At 33.7% G+C, this 27,234-nt stretch overlaps 5 protein-coding genes and 1 non-coding gene across 6 annotated transcripts in view; 4 read left to right on the forward strand and 2 right to left on the reverse strand.

Moving 5' to 3' along the window:
• The window catches only part of LOC18048345 (glycine--tRNA ligase, chloroplastic/mitochondrial 2), a 13,788-nt gene extending 4,884 nt beyond the window's left edge, over positions 1-8,904 (forward strand). The window contains exons 13-33 of the mRNA XM_006445375.2: positions 304-367; positions 679-734; positions 1,368-1,439; positions 1,557-1,639; positions 1,790-1,838; positions 2,648-2,710; positions 2,837-2,926; positions 3,000-3,086; positions 3,402-3,473; positions 3,584-3,642; positions 3,906-3,999; positions 4,253-4,471; positions 4,613-4,707; positions 5,373-5,463; positions 5,542-5,646; positions 6,215-6,253; positions 6,825-6,914; positions 7,186-7,287; positions 7,572-7,653; positions 7,766-7,851; positions 8,586-8,904. Of these exons, the coding sequence (XP_006445438.2) occupies positions 304-367; positions 679-734; positions 1,368-1,439; positions 1,557-1,639; positions 1,790-1,838; positions 2,648-2,710; positions 2,837-2,926; positions 3,000-3,086; positions 3,402-3,473; positions 3,584-3,642; positions 3,906-3,999; positions 4,253-4,471; positions 4,613-4,707; positions 5,373-5,463; positions 5,542-5,646; positions 6,215-6,253; positions 6,825-6,914; positions 7,186-7,287; positions 7,572-7,653; positions 7,766-7,851; positions 8,586-8,684 (1,797 nt within the window). The 3' untranslated portion in view covers positions 8,685-8,904. The remainder of the gene's footprint in view (positions 1-303; positions 368-678; positions 735-1,367; positions 1,440-1,556; positions 1,640-1,789; positions 1,839-2,647; positions 2,711-2,836; positions 2,927-2,999; positions 3,087-3,401; positions 3,474-3,583; positions 3,643-3,905; positions 4,000-4,252; positions 4,472-4,612; positions 4,708-5,372; positions 5,464-5,541; positions 5,647-6,214; positions 6,254-6,824; positions 6,915-7,185; positions 7,288-7,571; positions 7,654-7,765; positions 7,852-8,585) is intronic.
• Positions 8,905-10,844: 1,940 nt separating this feature from the next.
• On the reverse strand, positions 10,845-14,022 carry LOC112100159 (ras-related protein RABD2a). The gene is made up of 9 exons (XM_024188647.1): positions 13,746-14,022; positions 12,965-13,037; positions 12,816-12,863; positions 12,665-12,712; positions 12,422-12,493; positions 12,162-12,317; positions 11,728-11,831; positions 11,244-11,383; positions 10,845-11,156 (listed from the first exon to the last, which is right to left on the reverse strand). The coding sequence occupies exons 1-8, from the start codon at positions 13,757-13,759 to the stop codon at positions 11,287-11,289; spliced, it is 612 nt and encodes a 203-aa protein (XP_024044415.1). The 5' UTR covers positions 13,760-14,022; the 3' UTR covers positions 10,845-11,156; positions 11,244-11,286.
• Positions 14,023-17,526: 3,504 nt separating this feature from the next.
• Positions 17,527-18,459, forward strand: LOC18048346 (uclacyanin-3). The gene is made up of 2 exons (XM_006445376.2): positions 17,527-17,817; positions 18,036-18,459. The coding sequence occupies exons 1-2, from the start codon at positions 17,670-17,672 to the stop codon at positions 18,413-18,415; spliced, it is 528 nt and encodes a 175-aa protein (XP_006445439.1). The 5' UTR covers positions 17,527-17,669; the 3' UTR covers positions 18,416-18,459.
• Positions 18,460-19,462: 1,003 nt separating this feature from the next.
• LOC18048347 (protein mago nashi homolog) lies at positions 19,463-22,156 on the forward strand. The gene is made up of 3 exons (XM_006445377.2): positions 19,463-19,767; positions 20,382-20,558; positions 21,862-22,156. Exons 1-3 carry the CDS (start codon positions 19,552-19,554, stop codon positions 21,919-21,921), a joined length of 453 nt encoding a protein of 150 aa, XP_006445440.1. The 5' UTR covers positions 19,463-19,551; the 3' UTR covers positions 21,922-22,156.
• Positions 20,187-20,310, forward strand: LOC112100598. Its single transcript, XR_002906966.1, has one exon. It is a non-coding gene; the product is annotated as a small nucleolar RNA snoR100 (small nucleolar RNA).
• A 100-nt stretch (positions 22,157-22,256) lies between the features above and the next one.
• LOC18048348 lies at positions 22,257-24,972 on the reverse strand. Its single transcript, XM_006445380.2, has 5 exons — positions 24,384-24,972; positions 23,776-24,216; positions 23,552-23,644; positions 22,962-23,101; positions 22,257-22,839 (listed from the first exon to the last, which is right to left on the reverse strand). The coding sequence occupies exons 1-5, from the start codon at positions 24,774-24,776 to the stop codon at positions 22,395-22,397; spliced, it is 1,512 nt and encodes a 503-aa protein (XP_006445443.1). The 5' UTR covers positions 24,777-24,972; the 3' UTR covers positions 22,257-22,394.
• Between the last annotated feature and the right edge of the window lie 2,262 nt (positions 24,973-27,234).

The following is a 27,234-nucleotide window of genomic DNA, read 5'->3' on the forward strand; positions in this document are numbered from 1 at the left end:
TGACTGCGGAAGGAGCATTCTTGTTAAAATTTGCATAATTTTGTTTTCCTTTTTTTAGGCCCCCCCCCCCCCCCACCAAACACCCCACACCCCCTCTTTTGGGTTTCTTTTCTAGTGTCTGGCTTTTTTGTGATGTGACAGAAACAATTATTAGTAACTCTCCCTTGATGCTTTGCTTGGTTATGATAGTGACTGCTTTTGCATCTAGTTCTAATGTTTTAGCTTTTCCTTTAGTTTCGCCCGGTGTAAAATATGAATTTTACTGTCGTTTAATTATAATACTTAAGACACTTCTTCCTGCAGGCTGTTGAGGGTTTCTGTCAAAGATATGCTGTTCCGATTGACTCATTGGTTACAAAGGCTGCTGGTAAGTCAGTCTAATGCTTACACTACATTCTGATTGATGTTATGGCTACTGACTGTCATTGTATCTTGATTGTATTGGAACAATTCTATCCAAGTTGTTTGAAACAATGTTTACACTTGCATTACATCCTCGTACGACTTCCTTCACACTTTTCATACGTTCCGAATTAATCATTGTTGAATTGGAATTGCTGCCACCATCTGTTATCAAAGATCAAGATTTGGTTTTAATATCAAACATAAGCTACTTGCATATGGCTTGCTATTCATGATGTCTTGATCATGAATTCTCCAAGTGTTTTCATATTGCAGGGAAAACTGAGTATGTTTATGCCCGTGTGAAGGAGACAGCTCGGCTTGCATTGGAGGTTTTGCATCTGATCTTTCTCTAGTTATATTTTGGAGGTTCGATTGATCAGTTTTAGGAACCCCCACGCATGGTTGGATTTAGGATATTTATATAAGGGTTGGGTTCCCTTAACTCAAAATTTTGAATTAAAACAATGACTTAAATTTCCATCCATTGGATACATTCAATTTAATGGTGCAGATCTAACGTAAAGAAGTAGCATCTAAGTGATTATTCATTTACCATGGAACTGAATGGATCCCTCGAGATAACTCTCTCCTTAACCTTTGGACGATCAAAGCAGGACATTTCCTCCTTTCTAACCTGGATTGTTCCTCTGTCCCATTAGTAGTTTATTCACTAAGTGTGACACCATACAAATATTCGCTAGGTTGTAGCATATTTTATTGAATTTGACTACTGATGCAATACATCAATAAATGATGGCAGTATCTTGAATGTTTCTTTCTTTTTGCTGATAAATGAAAGTGTCTCTCACCATGTAACATGCTATATGATTTGTGTTTATGAAGATTTGCTTTTCTAGTGATGTTTGTGGCGATTTATAGGATTTGAATTCTTTCTAACATTAATTATTTTCAAGTACCTGTTTATTATCATATTCTAATGTCACTTCTACTATACATACTAGGTTTTATCTGAAGATGTGCCAAGTATCATTTCTAAATTATCATTCCCAAAATCAATGCGTTGGAACTCTCAGGCATGTGCATTTTCAGTTATTTTTATCCGAAATACCTTGAAATATCTGGACTAGTGGTTATATTTTTAATTTTTGATAAATTAGGATTTCAACTGTTTCCTTGTTATTTTAATGTAGGTAATGTTCAGCAGACCTATTCGGTGGATTATGGCCTTGCATGGAGACGTGGTTGTTCCATTCATGTTTGCTGGAGTCTTGAGGTACGTATTGTTAAATGTTTCACATTATATCCTTTATTCAGAAAATAATTCTGTTTATAATACGTATGTTCTTTAATAAAATTAAGTGGCTCTAATTAGCTCTTGGGGGTGTTGAACTTTCTGCTTACTGTTTTCCATTTTATAATGCAGTGGCAACCTATCGTATGGTCTTCGTAATACTCCTTTAGCTACTGTTAAGGTATGGGAACTTGATTGCTTATTATTTCACCTGCCGCTACATTTACATGAAGTGTAATGATTGTCTGTAATATAGCAATATGGAGAACTCATTGGATAATCTCTCCACTTACCTGGTCAAAAGGTTAGGCTAATTAACTTTTTGGCTATAAATGAAACAAATTCTTAAGAATGGTTGGAATTCGCCCCCGTGTCAAAAAGGAAGCTTTGGTAGCCCATACAAGCATGTGAGGAAAGGCTTCATATTAATCATCCAGTCTCTCTTCCTCTTTACCCCTGAGGGTTGCCAACTTTGGAAGCCCTTCATGCAGTTCATAATATCTATCTGTCTATCTACCTATCTATCTATATATATATTAACCTCTCTCTCTCTCTCTCTCCCACCTTGGGAAGGGAATTTTATTTATATTTTTATCTTAAGCTTTTGAATAATTGAATATGGTACTGGTCAATGTCCTAGATGCATAGAAGCTTTGGGTTTTATAATTGTTGGATACAATAAGGCAAATGGTTAAATGCAGATAAACAGCAATAGGATCAACTGGATCTTATACAATAGGTCTTGGGTCTAAATAGAACGCTGGAAAAAAGAGGCAAAGAGTATTGGTTGGTGGTAAATTCCCAGTGCTTGTGAAGCCCTAGGTGTCTAACCTATATTCAACCCAATCCAATAACATCTAACTGTTACTCAGCAACTATTTCCTGAGTCTAATTGAGCTATCCATAGTGATACTCTTTGTATGTTTATTTAGTTTTTAATTATTCACTTTTGGAGTGACTTTTACTTACTAAAGTTGTTTTACATATCAGGTACAGAATGCAGAATCTTATGCAGGTGTGATGAGGAACGCTGGAGTAAAGATTAAAATTGAGGTATCCTGAAGTAGTTTTATTCTTTCCTTTTTTTCTACAGATCTGCTATTTCAGTCCTATATTTAACTGTCAGGAATGAGGTTTTTTGACTGTAAAGTGGTCTGTAAAAATTACTTCTATTTGCAGGATCGAAGGAAAACAATTTTTGACCACTCCAATGCATTAGCAAAAAGTGTTAACGGACGCATTATTTTTGAGGAAAGCTTACTTAATGAGGTAACGGATTTGATGTTTTTATTGGTGCATTCAAAAGCACTTCCTTGACATATCTGTTCTCAATATATACTAGGTTGTAAATCTTGTTGAGGCACCCGTTCCAGTTCTTGGAGAATTTGAGGATTCCTTCTTGGAGCTTCCAGAAGATCTTTTAACTGTGGTAAGCTGTCAACTTTTGAGGACTTGTTTGATACCCGTTCTAGAAGGAATAAGCAAAAACCATGTATCCATCTTTGATCAGGCTGAAGTTTTCAATAGATTCCATTGATGTTATGTCCTTTCTCGTGTTCTGTTGTCATTGAGGATGAGTTCCTTGGGATGTTGCATTAGGTTTCAAATATGTGATGATATTGATGTTGGCTGTGGTTCCCGATTTGAATTTTGCCAGATTGAAATTGTAGTAGGGACGTAAAGAATTCTGGAAATATGAAATGCTTATTCCTTCAGTTGTTAACTGCTGTGCGCCTTCATGCAGGTTATGAAGAAGCACCAGAAGTACTTTGCTTTGACTGATGATAAAGGGAGGCTGCTGCCATACTTTATTGCTGTAAGTCTTTGCTTAATATATGTTTATGCTATGAAACACGGTTTTTGCTCTTAAAGGGGCTAAGTTGAATTTATCACTAGTAATTCAGATGATGTGGGGCTTCATTTTAGGTTGCAAATGGAGCAATCAATGAGATGGTGGTAAGGAAAGGAAATGAAGCTGTGCTTAGGTTGGTTTTGGTCTTATTTATCTAATTTTTTTCAAGTTGAAAGGATTAAGATATGCTTCTAGATAGGGCTTCAACGTGTAATCCATGTCCAAAATTGTATTCACTCCTCTAGGCCAGTTTTCTCATCTTGTTTTGCCTCTTTTTAACTTGAGTTTAGCTTATTATTTGGAAACAGATAAGCTCCTTATACTCAGAAAAATTTTCTTTCATATTGTTTAGGCATTTATTGGAGATTAACAATTAGGCAAGTATTATATTTGCAGAGCTCGCTATGAAGATGCTAAGTTTTTCTATGAGATGGATACACGTAAGAAGTTTGCTGATTTCCAAGGTCAACTAAAAGGGATTCTTTTTCATGTAAGTTGCATCACGTTGGTATGATATTTTTGTTAGCCTTACCCTTGTTCTACATTATCGCCATTGTCTCTGATTTCTTAAAAGATTGTAGGACTATTGCTGAATGCTAATTTTATGTGAGATGACTTCATAGAATAAAGCTTTTAATTTTATTGTATTGCAAGCTTACTCTTTTTTCCCCCCTTTTTTTCCTGAATGATGGATGTCGTTCGGTATGTAATAGCTTGTATACTTTGGTAATTTAAAATGACAGGAGAAGCTAGGAACGATGCTGGACAAGACAATGCGTGTACAAAATATGGTTAGGAAACTAAGTTTGGACCTGGGAATTAATGAAGATATGCTTCAGATTGTTCAGGAAGCTGCATCACTTGCAATGTCAGATCTTGCAACTTCTGTCGTGATGGAGTTCACTTCTCTTGCAGGAGTAATGGCCCGTCATTATGCACTTAGGGATGGCTATTCTCAGCAGGTTGTTTAACTTACTCATAATTATTTATTTTACTTTTCTCGTACAGCTAATGTATTATCTCATTACATTTGTTATTCATGTATTGTTCCCACATATTCTGGCTAACCACAATTCTATTATTGTTTTTTGTTCTATATGCAGATTGCTGAGGCTCTATTAGAGATCAACCTTCCTAGATTTTCAGGAGATGTGCTTCCAAAAACTGATGTGGGGACAGTTTTGGCAGTTGCTGACAGGTGAAGTTTAACCACTTATGTGCTTCCAAAACTTTGCCATCTAATGTACCTGATGGAAATCAACTTGACTTTGGTTTAACGAATGTATGCCATTTGGGGATGCTTATCTCTTAACAGATTCTGAAAAAGAGAAGTTTGAAATTATGAGAATTCTAAATTTAGGACAAACGAAATGGGGTGGGCCGTACCAAAGTACTTGAAAAATTAGGAAAGAAGTATCTATACATAAATTCTTTGCCTTTAGCAAGTACAACCTTTCAATTGTACGTGTAGATCATGCATTACATTTTTATATTCTTCGGAAGTTTTGAAGTTAAACTTGTCCAACCCTATCTCTATCTGGGTCACCTCTTAACATCTGCAGATAAAATCAATTGTCATCCTCTGTCATTATTGAATTCCTTGCTTTCCTAAATCTCTGACAATGGCAAAAGAAATGAGGTTCTGCAATGTCTTTCTTCTAGTGCAATAGACACTAACATGCTTAAGATAATTAATCGTGTCCTCTCGCCATCTTCTCCCTAACTAGTACCTACTGCCTGGGTTTCTATAGAAGTCTTCTCTAACCTTTCTCTCCATGGTTTGCTTCTTAGAAACTTTTCATATGCTTTGCAGTGTCTTTCTGTGCTCTTCACAGTGATTTTTGTGTGGTTGTCCCATTGCAGATTGGATGCTCTTGTTGGCTTATTTGCTGCTGGTTGTCAGCCTAGTTCCACTAATGATCCATTTGGTCTACGAAGAATCTCCTATGGTCTAGTATGTACATGATTCCAAAATTTTTGAGGAGATATTGGATTACTTTTACACTAAAGTAATGCTTCTTTTGTTATACAGGTCCAAATACTGATTGAAAAGGATAAAAATCTTGATTTGGAGCTTGCCTTAAGACTTGCTGCTGATGTTCAGCCTATTACTGTTGATGCCAGCACAATAAATGATGTAAGAACAGAGAAAGCTCAATACTTGTATTTTCATGGTTACGATAAGCTCTGCTATAACCACATAAATCCTTTAAATATGGCAGACACTTCATTTATCATCCATAAATTTTGGTAATCAATGGAATCACTACATCTTCTGTGGCAAAAACCTTCATTTATCATCCATAAATTTTTTATTATCAATGAAATTACTACATCTGCTGTGGTAAAAATGCCATTGCATAAGCCATTTTTCTGATATATTTGACAAAGTTTTAACAATCAAATTGGATATAGTGCCACAGCAGGTGCTTCCTTTATTTGGATACTGATATTAACATTTTTTCCCTTACGTATTGCACCAATGGAAACCAAATAGCTTTGCAATTCATGTGAGTATAGTTTGAACCTGAAAACTCTTAGATGTCACTCTAAGAGGTTTTACTAGTTGAACCAACTAACCAGTACCCACATACCACTATTACCTTTTACATATTCAGTCTGTCACTATTTGTTTGTCATTTCTCTGTAATTTGTTCATAGTCATTTGTCATGAAATCATGACGGTTTTCTTTCATGATTTTTAGGTACATCAATTTGTTACTCGAAGACTAGAGCAATTTCTGGTATGTAGAAGTTTAGTATCAATTAGTTCTATGCTTGATTCATTAATCAGTAGGGCAGGAATGATGTTGGTGGACTTAATTCATTGCACCCTTCATAAAATTTTGTATGATGTGCATGGGCATGCTCATAGCTTCTTTGATAGAAAAGCAGACCAAGCTAGGTAAGTGAGCGACTGGAAAAATGAAAGTGAACCCAAACTTTAAGCTGGAAGAGAGGGGGGAGAGAGTAGAAGTTTTCTTCCTTTTAAAGGCACTATACACATATTCCCTGACACCATTCTAATACCGGTTCCAAAAAATGGCAAGGGTAGTAGGAATTGTGTTGGGCCAACTTCTTTTAAAAGTGCTGGTATCTGATTTACTAATTGACAGGTTCCTCTTTGTATGTTCAAAGATTTGTGTTTGTGCCTTTTTTGTTAGTGGATAGTTTATTGATGCAGCCTGCGGATCGCCACTTGTTACTGTTTAATCATGGCCAAAATTGCATTTCTTTGTAGTATAGGGTGAAATGGAATATTTTCTGACAGGATATAACATATCTATACACACATTGGCTGCAATTTGGTTATAGGTGGACAAGGGGATAAGTCCAGAAATAGTTCGTTCTGTCCTATCAGAGCGTGCAAATCTACCCTGTTTGGCTACAAAGACGGCATATAAAGTAAGTTTTGTATTTGTAGCTCTTTAGTATTGGTACTTATAAGATACAAGTATGATGCTTGAGCATTCATGAAGTGTGCTCTTATATGATTTTCATGTAATGCTTTTTTCCTAAATTGTTTTTCTAAGTGGACTTAATTAATATTAAGAAATATTTTGTGGAAGCATCATTCTTTTCTTAGTTAATCAATGTGATGAAAATGGAAAAGACATTCTTAGATTTGGAAGGTGTATCAGAATCCCTTTTGTTACATGTAAACTATTGTTTGTAGATGGAGGCCTTGTCAAAAGGCCAGCTTTTTCCCAAGGTTGTTGAAGCATATTCTCGTCCAACAAGAATCGTCCGTGGAAAGGATGTAGACACTGCTCCGGAGGTAATTTTCACCCAACCCAACCCAATGTTGAATTTAGGCCCTTGAATTAATTCCTCCAATTGTCATGCCTGAAATTTATGAGTTATGCTCTTTCCCAATGTTCAGAGATTATTATACCATATCACTCTTTTTAACGTATTTCTTATTGGATAACATACAATGGAGTAGAATATATTGACGTAGAGCTAAAATTTGTTTCATTCATTATCAGAAAAAGGATTACAGCCCTTGGTTTTGTAAAATTTAGGGTATCTTTTCTGATTGCATCTAATTAATCTTTTTAGGTGGATGAGACTGCGTTTGAGACCATTGAAGAGAAAGCTTTATGGACTGTTTACCTGTCAGCCAAAAACAAAATTCATCCTGGTATCTAATCATAATTTTTGAGATGTTGCATTATGAGCTCTATTTTTATATTAATTTGTTTGAAGGACCTCCCTTGTCACTTGCCAAGTGAATTTACCATTTCTTCCTGCAGGTATTAATGTTGATGATTTTATTGAAATATCTTCAGAGCTAGTACAACCACTCGAGGACTTTTTTAATCATGTCTTTGTAATGGTGGTATGTATCTTCATAATCCATTCAAATAATTCTCCACTTGTAAGTTTTATATCTAGTGCCTCCCAATGCATCGAAAAAAATTGATAACATGAATATCATCCTCATCAAAGCTAGAAAAATATTTTAACAATTTGAAAAGTTGCTTAAGAACAACAAATTTGAAGTTCTAACTCATTAGTTACATATATTAATATATAAAGGGATCAGCATTTTTTTTTTCTTTTGTGGGTAAATCTAAAATATTAAATGGAGGAATAAATTAATAAAAGATGTACACTAACTGGATTATATTCAGTTTTTATTTCTCAAGAACCAACTGATCTGCCAGGACTGGGTCAATCCAATCCATTATTTGTGTTTGTTTTCCGGTCTCGTGTTCTTGTGTGGCTGGGTCCATCCCTTTGGTCTTACTATAACCATCTATGCCTTGAATCTCTAGTTTTACATTTGTAATCATTCATATCATTTCCTTACAAGGCTGCTCTTTTAGTTGTCACTGTATCCATTTTCTATATTTGGCAGTAAATGAAGTTACCGATATTGATGATCAGTGATCACATGTATTAATTTTGATCTTATTTTCTCATTTTATCTTTTTTTCAACAAAAAAAAAAATCTGGAAATTGTAGTTTGAAATTCTTAATTGCTTATAGTTAGCTTCAATATGGTTTTACTTGGCTATTTGTTATGGAGATAGAGATTAATTAGCATACAATTGCTTTGGCTCTAAGCAGGAAGAAGAAAGAATCAGAAAGAACAGGCTTGCGCTGCTCAAGAAAATTGCAGACCTTCCAAAAGGCATTGTGGATCTGTCGCTTTTGCCTGGATTTTAATTCAATTCAACAATTTATTAAATTATCATTTTTTTAAAAAAAGAAGGCGGTAAATAATGTGCAAGAATAAGTAACGAAAATGAGGAAAATGATTTTTCGTTTCAGTTTGTTTTGAAAATTGGTAAGTTATCGACGGTGTTGAGGATTTTATAATTTTGTAATACTATCATACATTGAGCAAAGTCGTAAAAAATTGCTTAAAAATCAGTCAAACCCCTAACGGCAATTAATTGGTTGTTAGTTATTGTTGCTTTGTTAACGTTGTTTGGTCATTTAAATATTTAATCAAAATTTGATTACTGTTATATTTAATTTCTTATCTAAGTTCTACTGATTTTATGTCTCAGGTACATTTTATTTTGAACCAACAAATAGAAAAAGAAAAAAAAAACACCTTGAAGCAATTGGTAAAGAATAAGGACTTAAAATTTAATTGGTAAACAAGTCATTTAAATAAAATTTAATATTCACATTAACGAATTTGGCTGATTTTGCTTATCAGGTGCATTTTATTTCTAACTAGCAAAGAAAAATGTAAAGAAATTGATGCGTATGGGAAAGAACGTATCAACTATGAAGTGTTGCATCTTCTTCTGCAATTCGAGTATTTACCAACATCTATCCGTTGTTCCATTTCCCAAAATTAAACGTTACCCCCAATTCAACGGTTCTCACCAAGCCACGTGGCACTCGAATATGTTCATCGAAAATCAAACACGCGTGTTACTTTCAGTGACGGGATGACGTTTTTTGAAGTTTAGGATAAGCCCAAAGGCCAGAACCCTTCTTCCGATCCAGAATGGTAAATCCGTAAATAACACAAAAGCTAGCACCAAAATTAATTAAAAACCGGGGATGTAATACGGCTGGTCCTTGATTTCTGTAATTCATCAGATGGACAATATAATTATTTAATTTGTATCAAGTGGAGGTGGCAAAACAGGTCACTAAATCGTGTTGATGTCGTGTCAGTCAGTGTTGTGTTATATCAAAATTAAGTTGATTCAAATCCAATTCATTTTTTATTCGTATTAAAATATTAAGACCAAACACAATATGAAAAATATACGGACTAACCAATAATTCATTTAATATTTATATATTTAATAAAATTTATATCAAATATTTACATATATACATGTATGTATGTATGTGTGTGTGTGTGTGTGTGTGTGTGTGTGTGTTACACACACCTTAAAATATTACACATTTATATTATTAAAGTTCTAAATCTATATAAATTTTATAAATGAAACACTATTTTTGTGTCTATCCTTCTAAAAAAAAGAGAGAAAATTACATCTGATATTTAAATTTTAATAAAAAGAACCTATAAATTAATTTAAAATAAAAAATATATAATCATTTCATTGGTCGAGTAAATAAATCAAAAATTTTAATTCTAACTCAGCACAAAAAAATTGTGTCAATCCCGAACCTAATTCATTTAATAATTGTGTCAAATTTAACTAACCATACACATTTATTCTTATTGTATTCGTATCAAATAATCAAATCATGTCAAATTTTATCAATTCTAAATATCAAGTAAGTCTCAAACGACTTTTGGGCTTTTCCTTTCTTTCTTCATATTGTGATTTGTGCGTGTATGTGGATCTTTGAATTTGTTGATACTGAAATAATCACGAAGACTTGGGACTATTTGATACTAAGAGGTAAGTAATGTCCTCGTTTAAACAAATCATAAAAAAAAAAATTAAAGACTTACATGTTACTGTAATTTATCAAAAGAAAAAAAGAAAAAGATAAAAAAAAAAAAAAAAAAAACTCACTAGCTCCTGTACAAATCGAGAGGGGAAAAGAAACGAAAAAGAATCAATATTAAAATGAACGCGACACACCACACGAGTATGGGAGTATGGAGACCTAATCCAATACGCTCAATTTATCGCCGTTGTTTGTTGCTCTAAATTTAAATTTTTATAAGTAAAAATAAATTAAATTTATTTAATCCTAAAAAATTTAACTCAAAATAAAATCAAATAATAAAAATATATTTTAAATATATTATACCAAACGAACACAAAAATGTATATTATTTATTTTACATTTTTATTTCATTATTTTCTAATATAATTTTTATATTATGAATTTATTAATTAAAATAACTTCATAATTTGTATTAAAAACTCTCAGTTACAACTAAACAACTAAATTTTTTTTTAATAAAAACTATAGTTGTAGAAACAAATTCCAATTAAATACGCTCTCTATACCAAACAATGTAGCATACAATTAAACAAATTATTGGTTCAAGTCTTCAATAACCGCTGTCAAAACGGACAATAGGTAGTGCTATTGACAGTATTCAAACATGCTATTAAGGCCAATTCACAATAAAGAATAGGACAGAAAGAAGAATACTAACATCAAATTAGCATTTCTACTTTGTACAGGCCTTTTCATAAACCACAAAGGGACTGGAAGGGGATCATCTTCTGAGTGTTGGTCCTGTAAACCACAAAGGGAGAACAATTTTTGATGAGGTTGGTCCAGATGACATAGCTTTCAACTGAAAAGATGAAAAGCATTACACACCATTAGGTCCAGCAGACCCACGACAGATATATTACAATGATACTTAAGTAGAGCAGCAGCCACTCTTCTGTGCAACAGGCTGCCCTTTGATCTGTACAGTTGGAGGCCTTGCATTGTTCATGGATGGTTGACTTGCCATTCTGCATACAATTATAAACTTAAAGCATTATTAAACACTAAACACACAAAATAAGCAATAGTAGTATATTTAAAGGCCTTTCATGTGGAAGCAGGTAATATAAGTAACTGTATGAAGTTATGGCGTTATGTAATCTGAAGACTTCTTCAAAAAGAAGGCAAAATACGATACTCCTATCAATCTATTTCGCGTTTAATATAGAAAACAAATATAGCAGGTAATATAAGTAACTGTATGAAGTTATGGCGTTACGTAATCTGAAGACTTCTTCAAAAAGAAGGCAAAACACAATACTCCTATCAATCTATTTCGCGTTTAATATAGAAAGCAAATATGCATCAATACCTATCCTTGATTGAAGCAGCCATGGCCATGAATGCCTGTTCCACGTTGGTAGAATCTTTTGCACTAGTTTCCATGAAAGGTATTCCAATTTCATCTGCAAATGCCTAATAAAGAAGAAGAGGACAAGGGGTCAACAGAATGTATCACTTATCCAGCTCCTAAGGTAAGGAGTCTTCGAGTTATAATCTTTGAAGGAAGGCTTTTTATCCAACTCAAACTCTAGTGCCTTTACTGGCCAGCAACTAAAGACTATCTTGATGAATGCAATACGAATCGACATAAAGGTTCACCATTAAGAATGGTGGAAATAGCAATTTCGGATCATTATACAAAATTTACTTTGACACATAATTTGGAGGGGGGAGGAAGTGGCTTGAACCTTGTTAAGGGGAGGGGTAAAAAAAGAAAATGCCAGTGTAGAGAAGTAGATATACCTTGGCTGTTTCATACGAGACAACCTTATTTGCAGTGAGATCACACTTGTTTCCAACCAGAAGTTTGTTGACATTATCACTAGCATAACGGTCAATTTCATTCAACCACTGCTTGACATTATTGAAGCTCTCTTGGTCTGTCACATCATAAACAATCTACCAGAGGAGACATCCAGTGGAAATATTCATTGTAAGAACAAGCAAAAAGGAGTTGAAGATGAACTGAAAGATTGTTGTAGAAAAGAATTGAGATCACCCACTATGATACCATGTGCCCCACGGTAGTAGCTGCTGGTGATTGTCCTAAATCTTTCTTGACCAGCAGTATCCCACTGCATATCAAACCAACTTCTTGTAAGTCATTTAAGAAATTGTTTCCCTAGGAAGAGGTGATGGCAGAAACTAAGGACCAAAACTGTGAAAAGCTTGGAGCTAATGAGCAACAAATTATTGTACTAAATGACATAGAATATAAACAATCTGCATGGAGAATCAAACCATACAATTTGAAGTTTAATGGTCTTCCCATCTTGCTCAACAGTGCGTATTTTCTATCCAAAAAAAGACATTGATATCAGATTATCAGTGTTGGTTTGTCTTTATGGGATCAGTATTGGTTGTGACACAAATAAAACATAAGTAAATTTTACTTACAAAATCAACTCCTATGGTGCTGATGTAACTCTCAATATATGAATCATCCTGGACCAAAGCATAAAAAATAAAATAAAGAAATACAATGTCAACAAAGAAAGATGCATTCACTTTCAAAATTTAACGCAAACAACCCTCTAGAAGCTTACAGCAAATCTCAAGAGAAGACAGGATTTGCCAACACCGGAATCTCCAATAAGCAGAAGCTTAAACAGATAGTCACTGCAAAAGCACAAGAGAAAATCCAACTTCCTGTGTCAGGCTTATGCTTCATTGGAATAGACTGAAACATTAAAGGAAATTTGAAGAAAAGAAAATGATAGATGAGAAAACAAAACTAGTTGCTTATCATTGCAAAATATGTAATTCTTTACATGTTGTTCCGAGAAATGTTATTACTGGAGATTTCTTAAACCTGATCTAGCTCCACATCGCTGCAAATTCCTCACAATTTATCATCCACCTCACCTCAGCAAACAGAGGACGCTTTCACCAATCATTTAATTTTAAAAGTGCTATAGTGATTAGAAAACAAAACATTCTCATACATTAAGATTGAACACGACGAATCAATTGATCCCAAATAGACACTGAATAACAAAACAGTTAATAAAATTAAAAGGACGTCGTAATTTCCAAATAAGCTCAAAAGAGTCAACAGAGATGTAGACAACAAACTTGTTCAAAACGGAATCATTGATCCACAGAGGTACGGGTAATTAATTCAACAGAATCATCATCTCAACAGAAATCAACGGATCTAAGAACATTAAATTGACAATCAATACTAACTAACAATTCAACATAAGAGGACAGGATTCTCAGATCATAATCAACACCCTAAAACGACGGCGCATAACAATACAAAATATAATACTACATATACTACTTAAAAAAAAAAATAGATATTAAAAAATTAGAGGAGCTTACTATTCAGGATTCATCGTCGTAGATTTGTGTAAAAGAAAAAAGCTTCGGGTTCGGTTAACCAAAACAGATTATTATCTTCGGCGAGATCTCGTGATATGAGTTTCGCCGGGAAATTAAATGTCAACAAAAACAGAAGACAAGACAAAAAAGAAAAAAAAGAAAGAAAATACTGAAACGACAAGCAAAGGCTTAAATGATCCCCCCCCACAGTGCCGCACCACCCCCTTAAGTTAATTAGGAGAAGACAATAGGAGATTATTGGAAATACACAGACTGTTGAGGAATATTCGATTTATTTATTGTGACGTGTTTTCATTTTTCGGGCTTTGGCCTGCTTATGTTCGTTTAGCTTGATCCAGTCCAATTAATTTTCTTTTTTTTTTTTTTTTTGGCTTTGATGGTAATATTAAAAGAAAATACCACATGTTTACAAATTTTTTACCAACTAATTTCGCAGTAATCATAATAATAGGATCATGTTACATACGATGATATTTGCCATGAATTAGTTGGGACGCTATTTATATTTTTAAAAAATGAAAGTGAAATTTGGAAATATTTATATGCCTGGAGCTCCACTGCAATTTCTTTATTGCTGTATCTTCAGCGTATCAATGAAACTTCAATTTGTGAAATCATTGCTTGAGATAAAGTGAAGGAATTCTCTGAAACTGAACATTTTGTAGGACTCTGGATGCCGTTCGTCCGCAAGCTTCAGAGCTGGGCCCATTTCCTTGCCTGAAGCTAGACTGTAATAATTTTATTATATTTTTATTTTTATTTTCTTAAATATGGAAAATTTTAAATTAGGGTTTGTATATGGGGCCGATAAAATCTCCGAACCCAAACTTAAACTATTTTAGGGCCCTGTGCTTATCCTCAAAGTGAATCCAACTTCTTCTTTTTTTTCTTTTTTTTTTAAGCTTTTCGGAACCTATATCCGACCCAAAGTAATCGGCCCCCACCTGTTTAGGACCTGTGGGAATTGTCACCATTCCTAGCGTACAAAGTGGACAAGATTTGAGGTAAAAATATGATGTGAAAAGGTTTCTTATGTCCCCTTGTAGTTGTCATTCCAATCTCATTCTCATCATAAAAGTCTTCTACGCATGTTCGTGCTGCATTTGGGCAAGCTTGGTCTGCACTGAATTTATTAGTGTGCAAATTGACCGGCCGCACCTGTTTTATTGAGACCCATACCCACCATCGGGTTTGTGCAAGTCTCGTTATTTTTATTTTTTAATAATATTAATATATTTATTTGATTTGATTTCATACAATAATATTAACGCACCTGTTTTATTGAGACCATACCCTCCGTCAAATAATATTAACTTTAATACATTTATACATTCATACGTGTGTGTGTGTAATACAGTCCATACAATACTAAAAATGATGTAGTACCAATTTACCATGATCTAATACAATATATTACAATCTAATTTAATTCAATTCATAGAGTGCGGCACAACAAAAACACCCAACTATACCCCCGTTGAATGAAAAGATTTTGTGATGCCAAGCGAGAGACGAAAACTGGAAGCTGCTTATTGCTAGCCGAAGAGCTATTATACTTTCCACTACTTAGGCCAAGTGAGAAAGCTGAAGAAGATTTTGTGCGACATTCTTTGGTTGATCAATTGAAGATGATCCCACCACATGCTCAACATGATTTATTTAATTTTGTTATTTTATATTTTCATTCATCTAATTATATATGTATGGAGACGTTATTTTATATTTAAAATAATTTGTCACTATATTCATTCTATCTATTTGAGAAAAGAGGAAAAAGAAGAAAAAAAAAATGATAATGTTATTTTTCTCTTCTCATAAATAATTATAACTCTCTCAAAACCTTACCATACGATGTAAGTATCAGATAAACCAATAAATTCGAGAAAATTCTTTTTAAAGGAAATAATTGAATGGGTAAAAGTCCATTTAGTCCCTGTATATTTAATATTAGTGTTCATTTTAAAATGTCTCGAAACATCCATGCCGTTAAAGTATTAATACCCCTACCGTTACTTTTTATTTTTTTGACTTACTTTTATAATATTACCTTTTTATAATAATTTTTTTGTTTGGACATTAATGAAAAGAAAATAATTAAATTACTAATTTAACCCTAGAAAATTAAAAAAATTATATTAATTTTTTTGCAAGCACCATTTGCACACTTGGTAGTTTCCATACAATTTTTTACAATGAAAAATTATCATTTTTTTATTTTCTAGGGTTAAATTGGTAATTTAATTATTTTTTTATTAATGTCCAAACAAAAAAATTATTATAAAAAGGCAATATTGTAAAAGTAAGACCAAAGAAATAAAAATTAACGGTAGGGGTATCAATACTTTAACGGCAAAGATGTTTCGAAGCTTTTTAAAAAATATAAGGACTAAATGAATACTAATCTTAAAATATATGGACTAAATGAGTTTTTACCCTAATTGAACCAAGGTAAAAGAAGGAATGCTAAATAAAATAATCTTATCGAAATAAAAAGGGGGGAAAAAAAAAAGAAACCAAAGTTTTGGGTCTGAGTGTGTGTGACTTTACCAGATTTATTTGCATGAAATACGCCATTATTATGTACATGTTGCTGAATTGATAATTTCACACCTTTTTAATTATCTTTTGATAATGTTGACGTGAACTCGAATCAATTCTTTGCCTAATTGCAATACTATTATACACAAGTTAATTTGAGTTTGTGTTTTTTGTTTTTCACTTCATTGACAGAATTGATGTAATGGCACAGAAAAATATATATATATATATAATCAGGAAGATTAGGCGGCCAGAATAATTTTAAGATTTGACCACTCACATAGAATTTAATAATAATAAATACAATTTGTTTGTTATTATTAAAGAAGAAAAAAATCATTTCTGATGCATAAAATAACGAATGCTTTAACAACTCTAAGTACCGACTCCTTCCACACATGCGTTCATGGTCAATATATATACATCACATATGACCAAACATTTTATTTAGACAACTACTACCATTTTCATTATGTGAGGATAAGAAGATGTGGGCTCATGCTAACCTAATCCCTTCATCATGATCTATAAAAAATTAGGTGACTATCATTCAAGAACTATTTAATGTGAAAAACGTTGTGACCTATATATATATTGGAGAATAATTGGATTTGGATAGATGTTAGCTTGCTTGCTTGGCACTACGTACATGTATCTTGGGACAAGGTTATGTATATATATATGTGTAACAGTTTTGTATAAGACTATAAGTTACAGAGACATTTGCGTATGAGAATTCTTAACAATAATTAATATGTTTTAAAGCATGGTTACCACTGAATAAAGTACTTACATTAAGCCACAAATGTTAACATCTTCAAATGGATTGGCACTTGAAGGGTGATTGATGAACTCAAATAATTGACTTATGAAACCGTAATGTTACCAGTAATTCTTATTATAAAAAAAAAAAAAAAAAAGGTACTCCCACTCTCTCCACATTATTTTCTGAAGAGGGAAGAAGTTTCTGTAAATTTTGCAAGAAAAACAAAAAAAATATATATGGTTAGTAAATAAGCAGCCAGAATCCTAGATGAGCTTCAAAGTCATCTCCAGCTAGCTTTAAATTTCTAAATGCATTAGGTAGAAAGAATAGATAAATATTCAGATTTAACAAATACATTGTTAGGTTGTTAGTTGTATGAAAGGAAAGAAAGCAGCATTAAACAAATAAATTAAAAGTTGGAGACTAGAGTGATGATTTTAACTTAACCCCAAGACATAGGCATTATCTCACTGTTTCTCTATATAACATGTAACATCCAAAGCACTTCAATTTGCAACGTCTCCACTAGCTAGCTCTAGCTCTCTTTTGAGTCCTTATTTACCAGGCTTCATTAGAATTCAGAAATTAACACGGCCACTATGGCAACTGCTCTCCTCATTCTCCTCCTCGTTGCTCCGGCTGTTTATGCCGTTGAGTACACCGTTGGCGACACCAGCGGCTGGACTCAAGGTTTTGATTACACAAGTTGGGTTTCTGGTAAAACATTCAAAGTTGGTGATGTTCTTGGTAAGGTTTTTTTTTTTAACATGAATATATATATATATATATATATAAATGTACGTAGCATTAGCAACTTGAAAATAATTATCTCGTCCCATGTAGATGTCTATAATTTTTTTAAAATTCCGGATGCATTAAAATTAACCATGCAACTTTAATTTTGTGTAGAGTATTGAACAAATATAGTATCTCTAAAATACATATATGTGTATATATATATGTAGTTTTCAATTACGGAGGACTACACAAGGTGGACAGGGTAAGCGAGAGCGATTACAACAATTGTGCATCTTCAAATGCACTTGAATCACACGATGATGGAAACACGAGAATTAATTTAAAAGCACCTGGAACACAATACTTCATTTGCCCAACCGCAGGTCACTGTCCCGGAGGTATGAAGCTAGCCGTCACTGTCGTCGCAGCATCTCCCCCCGGCACCAACACCCCAAGTGGCTCTCCGCCGTCCACTCCCGCCACCACCGGCACTCCCCCATCCACCACTTCTTCACCCCCTAATGGAGCTGCTTGTTTTTTCTGTAGTTTGTATTACAACGTCATGGCTGTTTTATTTTCTTTCCTCGTGGTGGCTGTGATGGGCTAGCTAGGGGAGAGGCAGTGCTATTGGATTTGGATTGTTGGACTTGGATCTCCTTGTTTTCATAAATTTCTGTAATTTTTATTTTAGCGAGATGTGTAAATTTTATATTTTTATGTAGTGACTTTACAAGTAACATACTGTATACTTACAGTATATTAGATTTAAGAAAATTATCATTTTACTATCAAAGTTATTCTGACATATCATGTAAGTATTATGATTTGTCGAAAAGTGCATTTTACTACCAAACATTTGTGCTATTATCAATTAACTACTATTATATAAAGAAAACGTTAATTTTTAACAAAAATTAAGTTAAAAGTCGATTTTACCCCCCCAAGAATTTAAAAGATAATTTTACCCGTTATAATTTAACCATTATATGTCAGAATAACTTTGGTAATAAAATGATAATTCCCCTAAAAACTTAGTAATAAAATAATAATTTATCTATCAAATTAACAGATAATTTTACTCTTGCAGCTGAAAATGTCTTTAATGCTCTTATGACATCAGTAAGACATCAATAAATTTTTAACGTCCTTAACGGAATAGTAGTGAATTGATAACAGCGCAAACGTTTGGTAGTAAAATGTATTTTTCGGCAAACTATGATATTGACATGATATGTCAGAATAACTTTAGTAATAAAATGATAATATCCCTTATATTTATATTCTAATTAATTAAGCTCACAATATATTCAGTCATGCAATTACGTTACATAGGACTAATATTAATAATTAGTAGCTGATTGGTATTATGCATCTCAAAATTTTTATATCAAACGCGACGTTTATTTACTAATTGATCAGTGAAATTATAATTTATCAAAAACATCACTTAAAATTTATGAAGAAAAATATTAATTATTTAATGAATAACACATCACTAGCTACATTCTTCAGGATAAAATTTTGAAATTTTAAATGTATATTTATAAAATAAAATAATTGGAGTGTATTTAGTGTATTCAATTAACAAGCCCAGCCCGCCCCGACCCGATTCAGCCCATTGTCGATTAAATAAATTTTTAATCGTCCCTGTTAAATCTGTCATAAACATACATATACTAGGGCTAGGAGGGCATTGGATTTTATCTGTCCTCTCCCCTCTGATTGAAAGTCGAAACAGAAACAATGGCCGGAGAAGAAGATGGAGAGTTTTATCTTCGTTACTACGTAGGGCACAAGGGCAAATTCGGTCACGAGTTCTTGGAGTTCGAGTTTCGGCCAGATGGCAAGCTCCGATACGCTAATAATTCCAACTACAAAAACGATACTATGATTCGCAAAGAGGTCTTCCTCACCCCCGCCGTCCTCCGCGAATGCCGCCGCATCATTTCCGAGAGCGAGGTTCCTCTTTTGTTTTCCCTCTTAGGGTTGCCGTTTATTAATTTTATTATTACTATTATTATTTTGTTTCCATTAAATTTGTTAATCTAGGGTTTTATTTATTTATTATTTTTATTCTTGAGTTATTTTGTTCTCTTTCAAATGGTGTTGCTAATAATTTGTGCGCAATAAGCCGATGCGCTGGAATTCGTAGATGCCTGATGAAAGTGGCATGGTAATACTGCATAGAAATTGAAATGTAAAGAGGGTCTGATGCCCATCCATGATGATTCCCTCGGTTACTGGAGTGGCTCTGATTTGAGGGTGTACGGTCATGACCTACACCTTTCAGACAATGTTCTGGGGGGAGCTTGCTTTTATATTTAAATTTTATATTTTGATAATATGTGTACAACAAGCCGATGCTCTCGAATTATTAGAGACAAACGTAGCATGGTTATGTGCACAGAAATTTAAATTTCAATTGGAGTCTTCATGTCTACTCTTGTTGATGCCTTCTTTCTCTAGGGCTCTGATTTTGGGGCCTGATTATGACCTACATTGTTTTTCCATGACATATTAGTGCGTCTCTTGTTCATGGTTGTTCTGATGGTAAAATGTGGGTTTTTGTTCAGATCATGAAGGAAGATGATAACAACTGGCCGGAGCCTGACCGTGTTGGACGGCAGGAGCTGGAGATTGTAATGGGAAATGAACATATCTCCTTCACTACTTCAAAAATTGGATCACTTGTTGACGTCCAGAGTAGTAAGGATCCGGAAGGCCTTCGTATATTCTATTATCTTGTTCAGGTCTGCTCATCAACTTGTTCTTTATTTTTCCCCAGATCTAGTTTCTTTATTTAAATATGTTAGACTTGGTTCCCGGCTTCTTATTGATGGGAATAGAACGTGTTTACTAATTTATAATTGCTTTTGCAAGCAGTGAGAGATTGCAAATATTTCGTTTTACTTTCCATTGTTTGCCTGATATTATTGTTACTGAGTGTATGATATTAGGAGTGAATACTCTTTGGTGGATTTGCTTTAACTTGAGAAGTACGAATTTCATTTTATGAGGTTACTGAGTCTTTTATATTGGTTTTGTACAATCATTCCAAGGTTTTAGTAAAATTTAAGGATTAGGATTTTATCATGATTTGATCTCCTCCTAAGCTAAAGTATATGTGGTTGATTGATGGTTAATAAATAAAGAAAATAAAGAAGTTAAATCCTACCATACACTGTCACTAATAGACATATGGCACAAGATCCTTAAAAGCTCAAAAGAGCTAAAATCAAAAGCTGATCTTAATCCAAAATTAGATATGAGGTTTCCACTGTTGAGATCTTGCATTTCCTGCTTTAAGTTGAGAAGTGTGAATTTCATTTTTTGTTATCCTTGAAGTTGCATCATCTCAAGGTTTATCAAAATTTTGATATGAGGTTACTTGAGTTGAGATCTTGCATTCTCTTTAACTGAGAAGTATGAATTTCATTTTTTGTTATCCTTGAAGTTGCATCATCTCAAGGTTTATCAAAATTTAGATATGAGGTTACTTGAGTTGAGATCTTGCATTCTCTTTTAACTGAGAAGTATGAATTTCATTTTCTGTTATTCTTGAAGATGCCTCTTGGCAAGTGATGTTGAAGTCTTGACGCTGCCATTTTTCTCTTGCTTGTGCCTTGTGCTCTCTCTTCTTAAGAGTGATATGCTGAGTAATAAAGAAATCAATGCTCAATTCTGTTAGCTGGAAAAATGTGTTCTATGAAGTTATTGGCTCATCGAAAGGTCCAAATTAACACATCATTGACTTTTTAGCTGCCTTTGCTGTGGTTGTTTAGGATAAGTTTACTGAACATGTGAGTAGGAAACCTGTGGGAGGAAAACAATGTGATGCTCCAATGTTTAGCAGCCACCTAAGTTCAGTAGTCTTGTCACACCCGTCCAATAATTGCTTTACATGCATATTTGAGTTTTTTTTTTTTTTTAATTCTATTTCCCATCAGTTTTGTGGTAGACTTCATATCAACTTGCCAACTGTGGATTTTTCCTAAGTTTGCATTATGTGTCCTTGCACTGGTTGGTTCTTATAGGTAATTTTTGTGGTTGCAGGACTTGAAGTGCTTTGTGTTCTCTCTCATCTCACTTCATTTCAAGATCAAACCTATATAAACAGCAACATGGTTTCTGCCTTACAATATCTGTTCGGGGGTCTTGCTTTTGTGTTTGTAACAGCTGCTTCATTAGTATGTGGACTTTGTAGTTTTACAACTTTTTGCCTTTGTTATTATCTGGGTTTGTGTGTGGCTTATGTAAGGATCTGTGGATTTGGAGCTGAGTAGAATGTTCCTGTCTGTTATGGCTGGCTTCGGGCTTTTTGAACAATCTTTCCCTTTGCGGTTGATAACCACTTATGCTCTGTTAAAAATCAACCCACCTCTGAGAGCAAGTGACCGAGTCGCTGTAATGTATGGTTCGCTTACGGAAGAGGGAAAAAGAAAAAAGACGACGACAAATCTTGTAAATTATGTTACACCATAATTTAAAAGTTAAAAATTAAAAAAAAAAACAAACAAACTTCTAGATCTGTGTAACGCACGAGTTAACAAAATTAAAAAGCATATAAAGATGTTTGAAGTGAAAACTTATTGTGCCGTCATTGGATGAGACCACCTTCTCTTTACCTCTGATTTCCATCTGACTTCTTTGAGCTTCCCATCTAACCCATAATCCCTTTCCATAACAAGATTGGTTCCCTCATAGGAATACCATCCAACTCCAATACAAAGGACTCCATCCTTACCAACATCAACATAACCTGTCACTCCTCCTGGCAGCCAGAGGATGGTCACGTCTTGCATGTCTAGGATTTCTTCCTCTCCAAAGTAGACTGAACTCTCGGGCAAGCTTCTCTTTTTTAAGGTTTCTGTGCAAAGATACACATACGGTGTGCCATTGCTTTCCTGCATCATCAGCTCATCGCCAAACACAGGAGTAGCGCTCACCTCAAACACCTTCCAAGCCCCAATCAGCTCTGATGGCTGGGTTCGTTTCCTCTGTGAAAAGGGCTTTATATCGAACTCCAGATCACTGTTTACAAAATTACATTAGTTAAGTTTCTGCATGAAAAAATGTAAGTTGCTAAACAGTTAACCGGTAGTCAAATCTTGACCAACTCATGTAACAAATGGGCCCAAGTATAGGAGGAATACCTTTCATCACGAATATTTACAGGGCTGACCCACTGTTCTTCATAAACAGCAACTCTCATTATCTGTATGTCTGAACCCCCATTACTGAATTCTAGGGTATGAACAATACGGAGTCTTTTGTGGCATCCTTTAACCAAACACTGAGAAAGAAAACATTAAGAATTGAATAATAGGTTCGCTATTTGTAAGCTTTTGAAGATCTACTTTGAACTCCCTCTAGTTCAACCTGAAAAAAGGTATATTCCACACAAACTTGTACAAATTAAGAACAGTAGAAGAAAGAACAGAATAATTCAGTGCATTAGACACCATTCAACAATCATTTAGGACTTGGGAGTGGAATCAGCCCAGGCAAAGAATGCATCATTAAACCAGTAAATTAAGCATATTAACAGTTCTATAAGTACAGTAGAACTCCCTCAGCTACTGCTGAATTGATAAAATTGGAGGCTCAACCAGGCACACTGAAAGGCTGCAGTCCTTGCAAATAAATCTAGATCATAGATCATAGCAGCAGCTACTGAAAAAAAAAAAAGTATAATAATGAAAACAATTCCTGGCAATAATAAATATGACGTGCTAAACTTAACTTGTTCAAACTTGAAAGTAGGCGAAAGGTAATATTTCGAATCATCAACATCACCAACAGGAATATCAACTGGACCCCTAGAATAAGATCCATCCTGCCAACCAAACAGTTAAATCATTAAATTATTAATGTCTTGACATAGTAACTTTTTCCCACTTCAATTTACAATCAAATAAAATGTGATATGTTGTAACTAATGCCCATCCATGGTGGAATACATCATACCTCAAAGAAAACAAGGCCAGGTTCATTGCCCATGACATCTTCTTCCATCACATCACTTGCTTCAAAGTCAAAAGACTTTAAATTAGGCAATGTTACACTGCCATCAACCACTTCCTCTGTAGGCGAAAATCCATTCCTATCCTTGAACACTTGTTTACTTTTACTATTATGAGTGCTTCCAATATGCTGCAACATTTCACCATGAGGGTTCAGAGTCACCCAATTTATCTTCCTTTGAATCAGAGATGTCTGTGCTCCAGAAGATGAAGGCACTGCCTCAACACGAGAAAGAGTATAACAGTCGTACAAGTTTTCATTCTTCTTTCCAATTTCAATTGGTTCCATTTCAGCAGTCATGGGAGAAAACACTGCCCCAACCCCCTTCCATATCCCACTCACACTGCTAGCAAATGTGTACCATGCCGGTTTTATTACAGGTTCCTGAATTGAGCCAATAAAATTCAAAATCAGTTTTTTTTTTTTCATTTAATATTTATATATTTGTTTATCAAGAAAGAACTGCAAATACAATTCCCGGAATTGAAAAAAGAAAGAAATTCCAACGAATAAAGATAAAAATAAAAGATAATACAGTAGAGTAGTAGTACCTGAGTTTGAAGGACAGTTTCAATTTCCATTAACATGGCGGGAGAAACCAAAACCTGACCAGTCTTCCCCTTGGCTTTGGCGCCCCTCCTTCTCCCTCTTCTCCTCGTCCTAGACTCTTTTTGCTTGGCTTTTGCGACTTCATTATCAACGCTCCAGACATTTTCCTGTTTGCCCCTGACCTCCACTCTATCTCTATTGTTCTTCTCTTGGTTGGCCTTGTAGCTCCGCAGCTTCTTAGTCTTAGGGTTTGGTTTAGAATTTGATGCGTTAAAATTCATCAAATATGGAATCGTGTTTGTGTGTGATGATGTGAGACTCACTGTGTGATGAAACAACCCTAACTTAACTGTGCTGCTGTTCCCAAATCCAAACGATTGCATTTGCTGCTGCATCTTTGCAATTTTCACTTCTCCTCCGACCGCTCACCACACCGCCGTTGTACAAGTGCTGCTGTTCTACAACCTGAATTTATTGGCTTTGTAATTGTATTCCCGAAATAACCCTATCAATATTCTTTTTTACTTTTCAATGAGCAAACACGGGGTAAATTATGCAAACCCCAACCTTCTTATCCGGTTCTGGTATTTACTATGCAGTGTAGTGTCTTCTCTTCTCATTATTCTGTTTTATTTTATTATTAGCTAAGAAATGATTTTTTTTTTTTTTGGGTAACAAATCAAAAGCCCGTGATGAAACTGCTTTTGGGCCGTAATAACGAGGATGGCTGCCCAATTATTCAGGAGTTAAGCTTTTGACACCACTTAAATATTCTTGTAAAACCCCTCATCCAACTCATGAAAACCCCCTCGTAATTCCACATTTTAAACCTTAATTATAATTAACTTAGATGGCAGAGAAAATGTATGAGTTTTCTCTCTCATTGAAATAATTGTTCACACACGCCTAATGTATGAGTTTTTTCTTTTTCTTTTTTCCCTCTCTCATTTTGTATGTTTTAATAAGAGACCCAAGTTTACAAATCACTTGCATGTGAAAATTTAAAAAAAAAAAAAAAAAAAAACTGGGTTCTTGTTTTCTGCACTTGGATTGGGATTTTGTTTATTAGAGCTTTTGTTATACTCTGTTCCAGTCTTATATATTTTCAAATTTCTTCCTCCTTTACCGTGCATGGTCAAATTACAAAATTTAGATCCGACAAGTGTCTTTGATAAAACAGAGTTTCCACGTCTGGTACCTGAAAATTGTTATTAATGGATAGGCCTAAGCCTAACATATCATGTCGGCCTCATCGATCCGTATTTTGACTCAATCTAAATCAAATCAATTAATGTTCCACACTTCCATTTTGTTGAATGTATGCACGAGGCTTTGCCTCAAAATACACTCCTACAATAACTACCAAATAGTTTGTCTCCTGAGGCGGCCGAGATTATTTTTATTTAACATCTCTTCAAATATCCGATTTCATATATATATATATATATATATATATTCCTTCTTAATGAGGTATTCTCAATAAAATGTCAGTAAAAGATTAAAAAAAAATGTAAATTTCAATACATTAATAAATAAAAAATATAATTTTAAATATATTAAAATATAATTTTTTTTGTATCTTAATTCACTTTAATAAATTCTCGTTTGAGAATAATTATGTACATGTATACACACCCCTTGGTACATCATTATAATTCAAGGGTGAGCTACGCTGTGCACCTGGTGCATGGTGCCTACATTAACCCAAATTTTTTTTCAACCACACGGATGTATTTTCGTTGGTCCATAGCATTGGTGTCCCTATTGTTTCATGAAAAAGCAAAAAAAGTGGAAGGTTCCAAAATTTGACACATAATTTTGAATTGTTTCAAATTTTTATATTTTGATCAATTGACCTTATTTGACTATTAATATTAGTGATAATGTAAGCGCAATAACTTGTAAAAAAAATATATTAGTGATAATTTAGCACATAAAATCTTTTTTTTTTTTGGAAACAACATAATATCTATTTTATCTATGATAAATAATTTAAATTTGTAATGGAGATATATTAATTTACCAAAAATATTAATTTTTTTTGGAAATAACATAAAATATATTTAATCCATAATAAATAATTAAAATTTAATTTACCAATAATAAAATGACCTAATAATAATGTAAACAATTTCATAATAATCCAGTATGATCTAGTATCCAAGAGTAAATAATAGAAATATAATTTAAGTGGAAATAATAGAAACATGTACGACTTATATAGTTATGTGTTAAAATTGTTGAGATCTCTAATATTTAGACCAATTAAAATTACATTATCTGATGCATAATCTTTACTTAATATTAAATTTTACAAATCACAATTTTTAAAATGCGGATGAGAATAATCAGGCTTTTTTTTTTAATCACAATGTAACATTAAAACTTCGTTCAATGCATTCATAAGATATATAGTAGCTTTAGGTGCCCACCAAATCCACGGACATAATCTATTGTATACCATTTACTCCGTCTTTTAAGGTCAATATGTTGGTTGGATTTAAATAATAAAATATTTATTTATTTCTAAATCTTTGAAGATTATATTTACCAACTTACAGAATGGAATTGTATGCAGTTGGGAGAAAACTAATTAATATTATATCTCAATATCAGTCAAATTCGTTTGTTCTAGGTCACGTCAGTTGAACAATTTATCGTGCGTCGTCGGTTATCCTGTCACGTATAGTCAGCTCTTTTTTCTTTTTTCTTTTTTCTTTTTTAATAATTTGAATAACAATTTATGTGCAACATCACGTAGAGTGCAGGCAACAGCAACACCTTATAAAAATCAACATTCCCTATTCCCCTGCGGTAATGTATTGATTTACAGTAATTGAAAAAGTAAAACAA

This window comes from Citrus clementina, unplaced genomic scaffold (genome assembly GCF_000493195.1).
Source record: "Citrus clementina cultivar Clemenules unplaced genomic scaffold, Citrus_clementina_v1.0 scaffold_3, whole genome shotgun sequence".
Taxonomy (NCBI): Eukaryota; Viridiplantae; Streptophyta; class Magnoliopsida; order Sapindales; family Rutaceae; genus Citrus; species Citrus x clementina.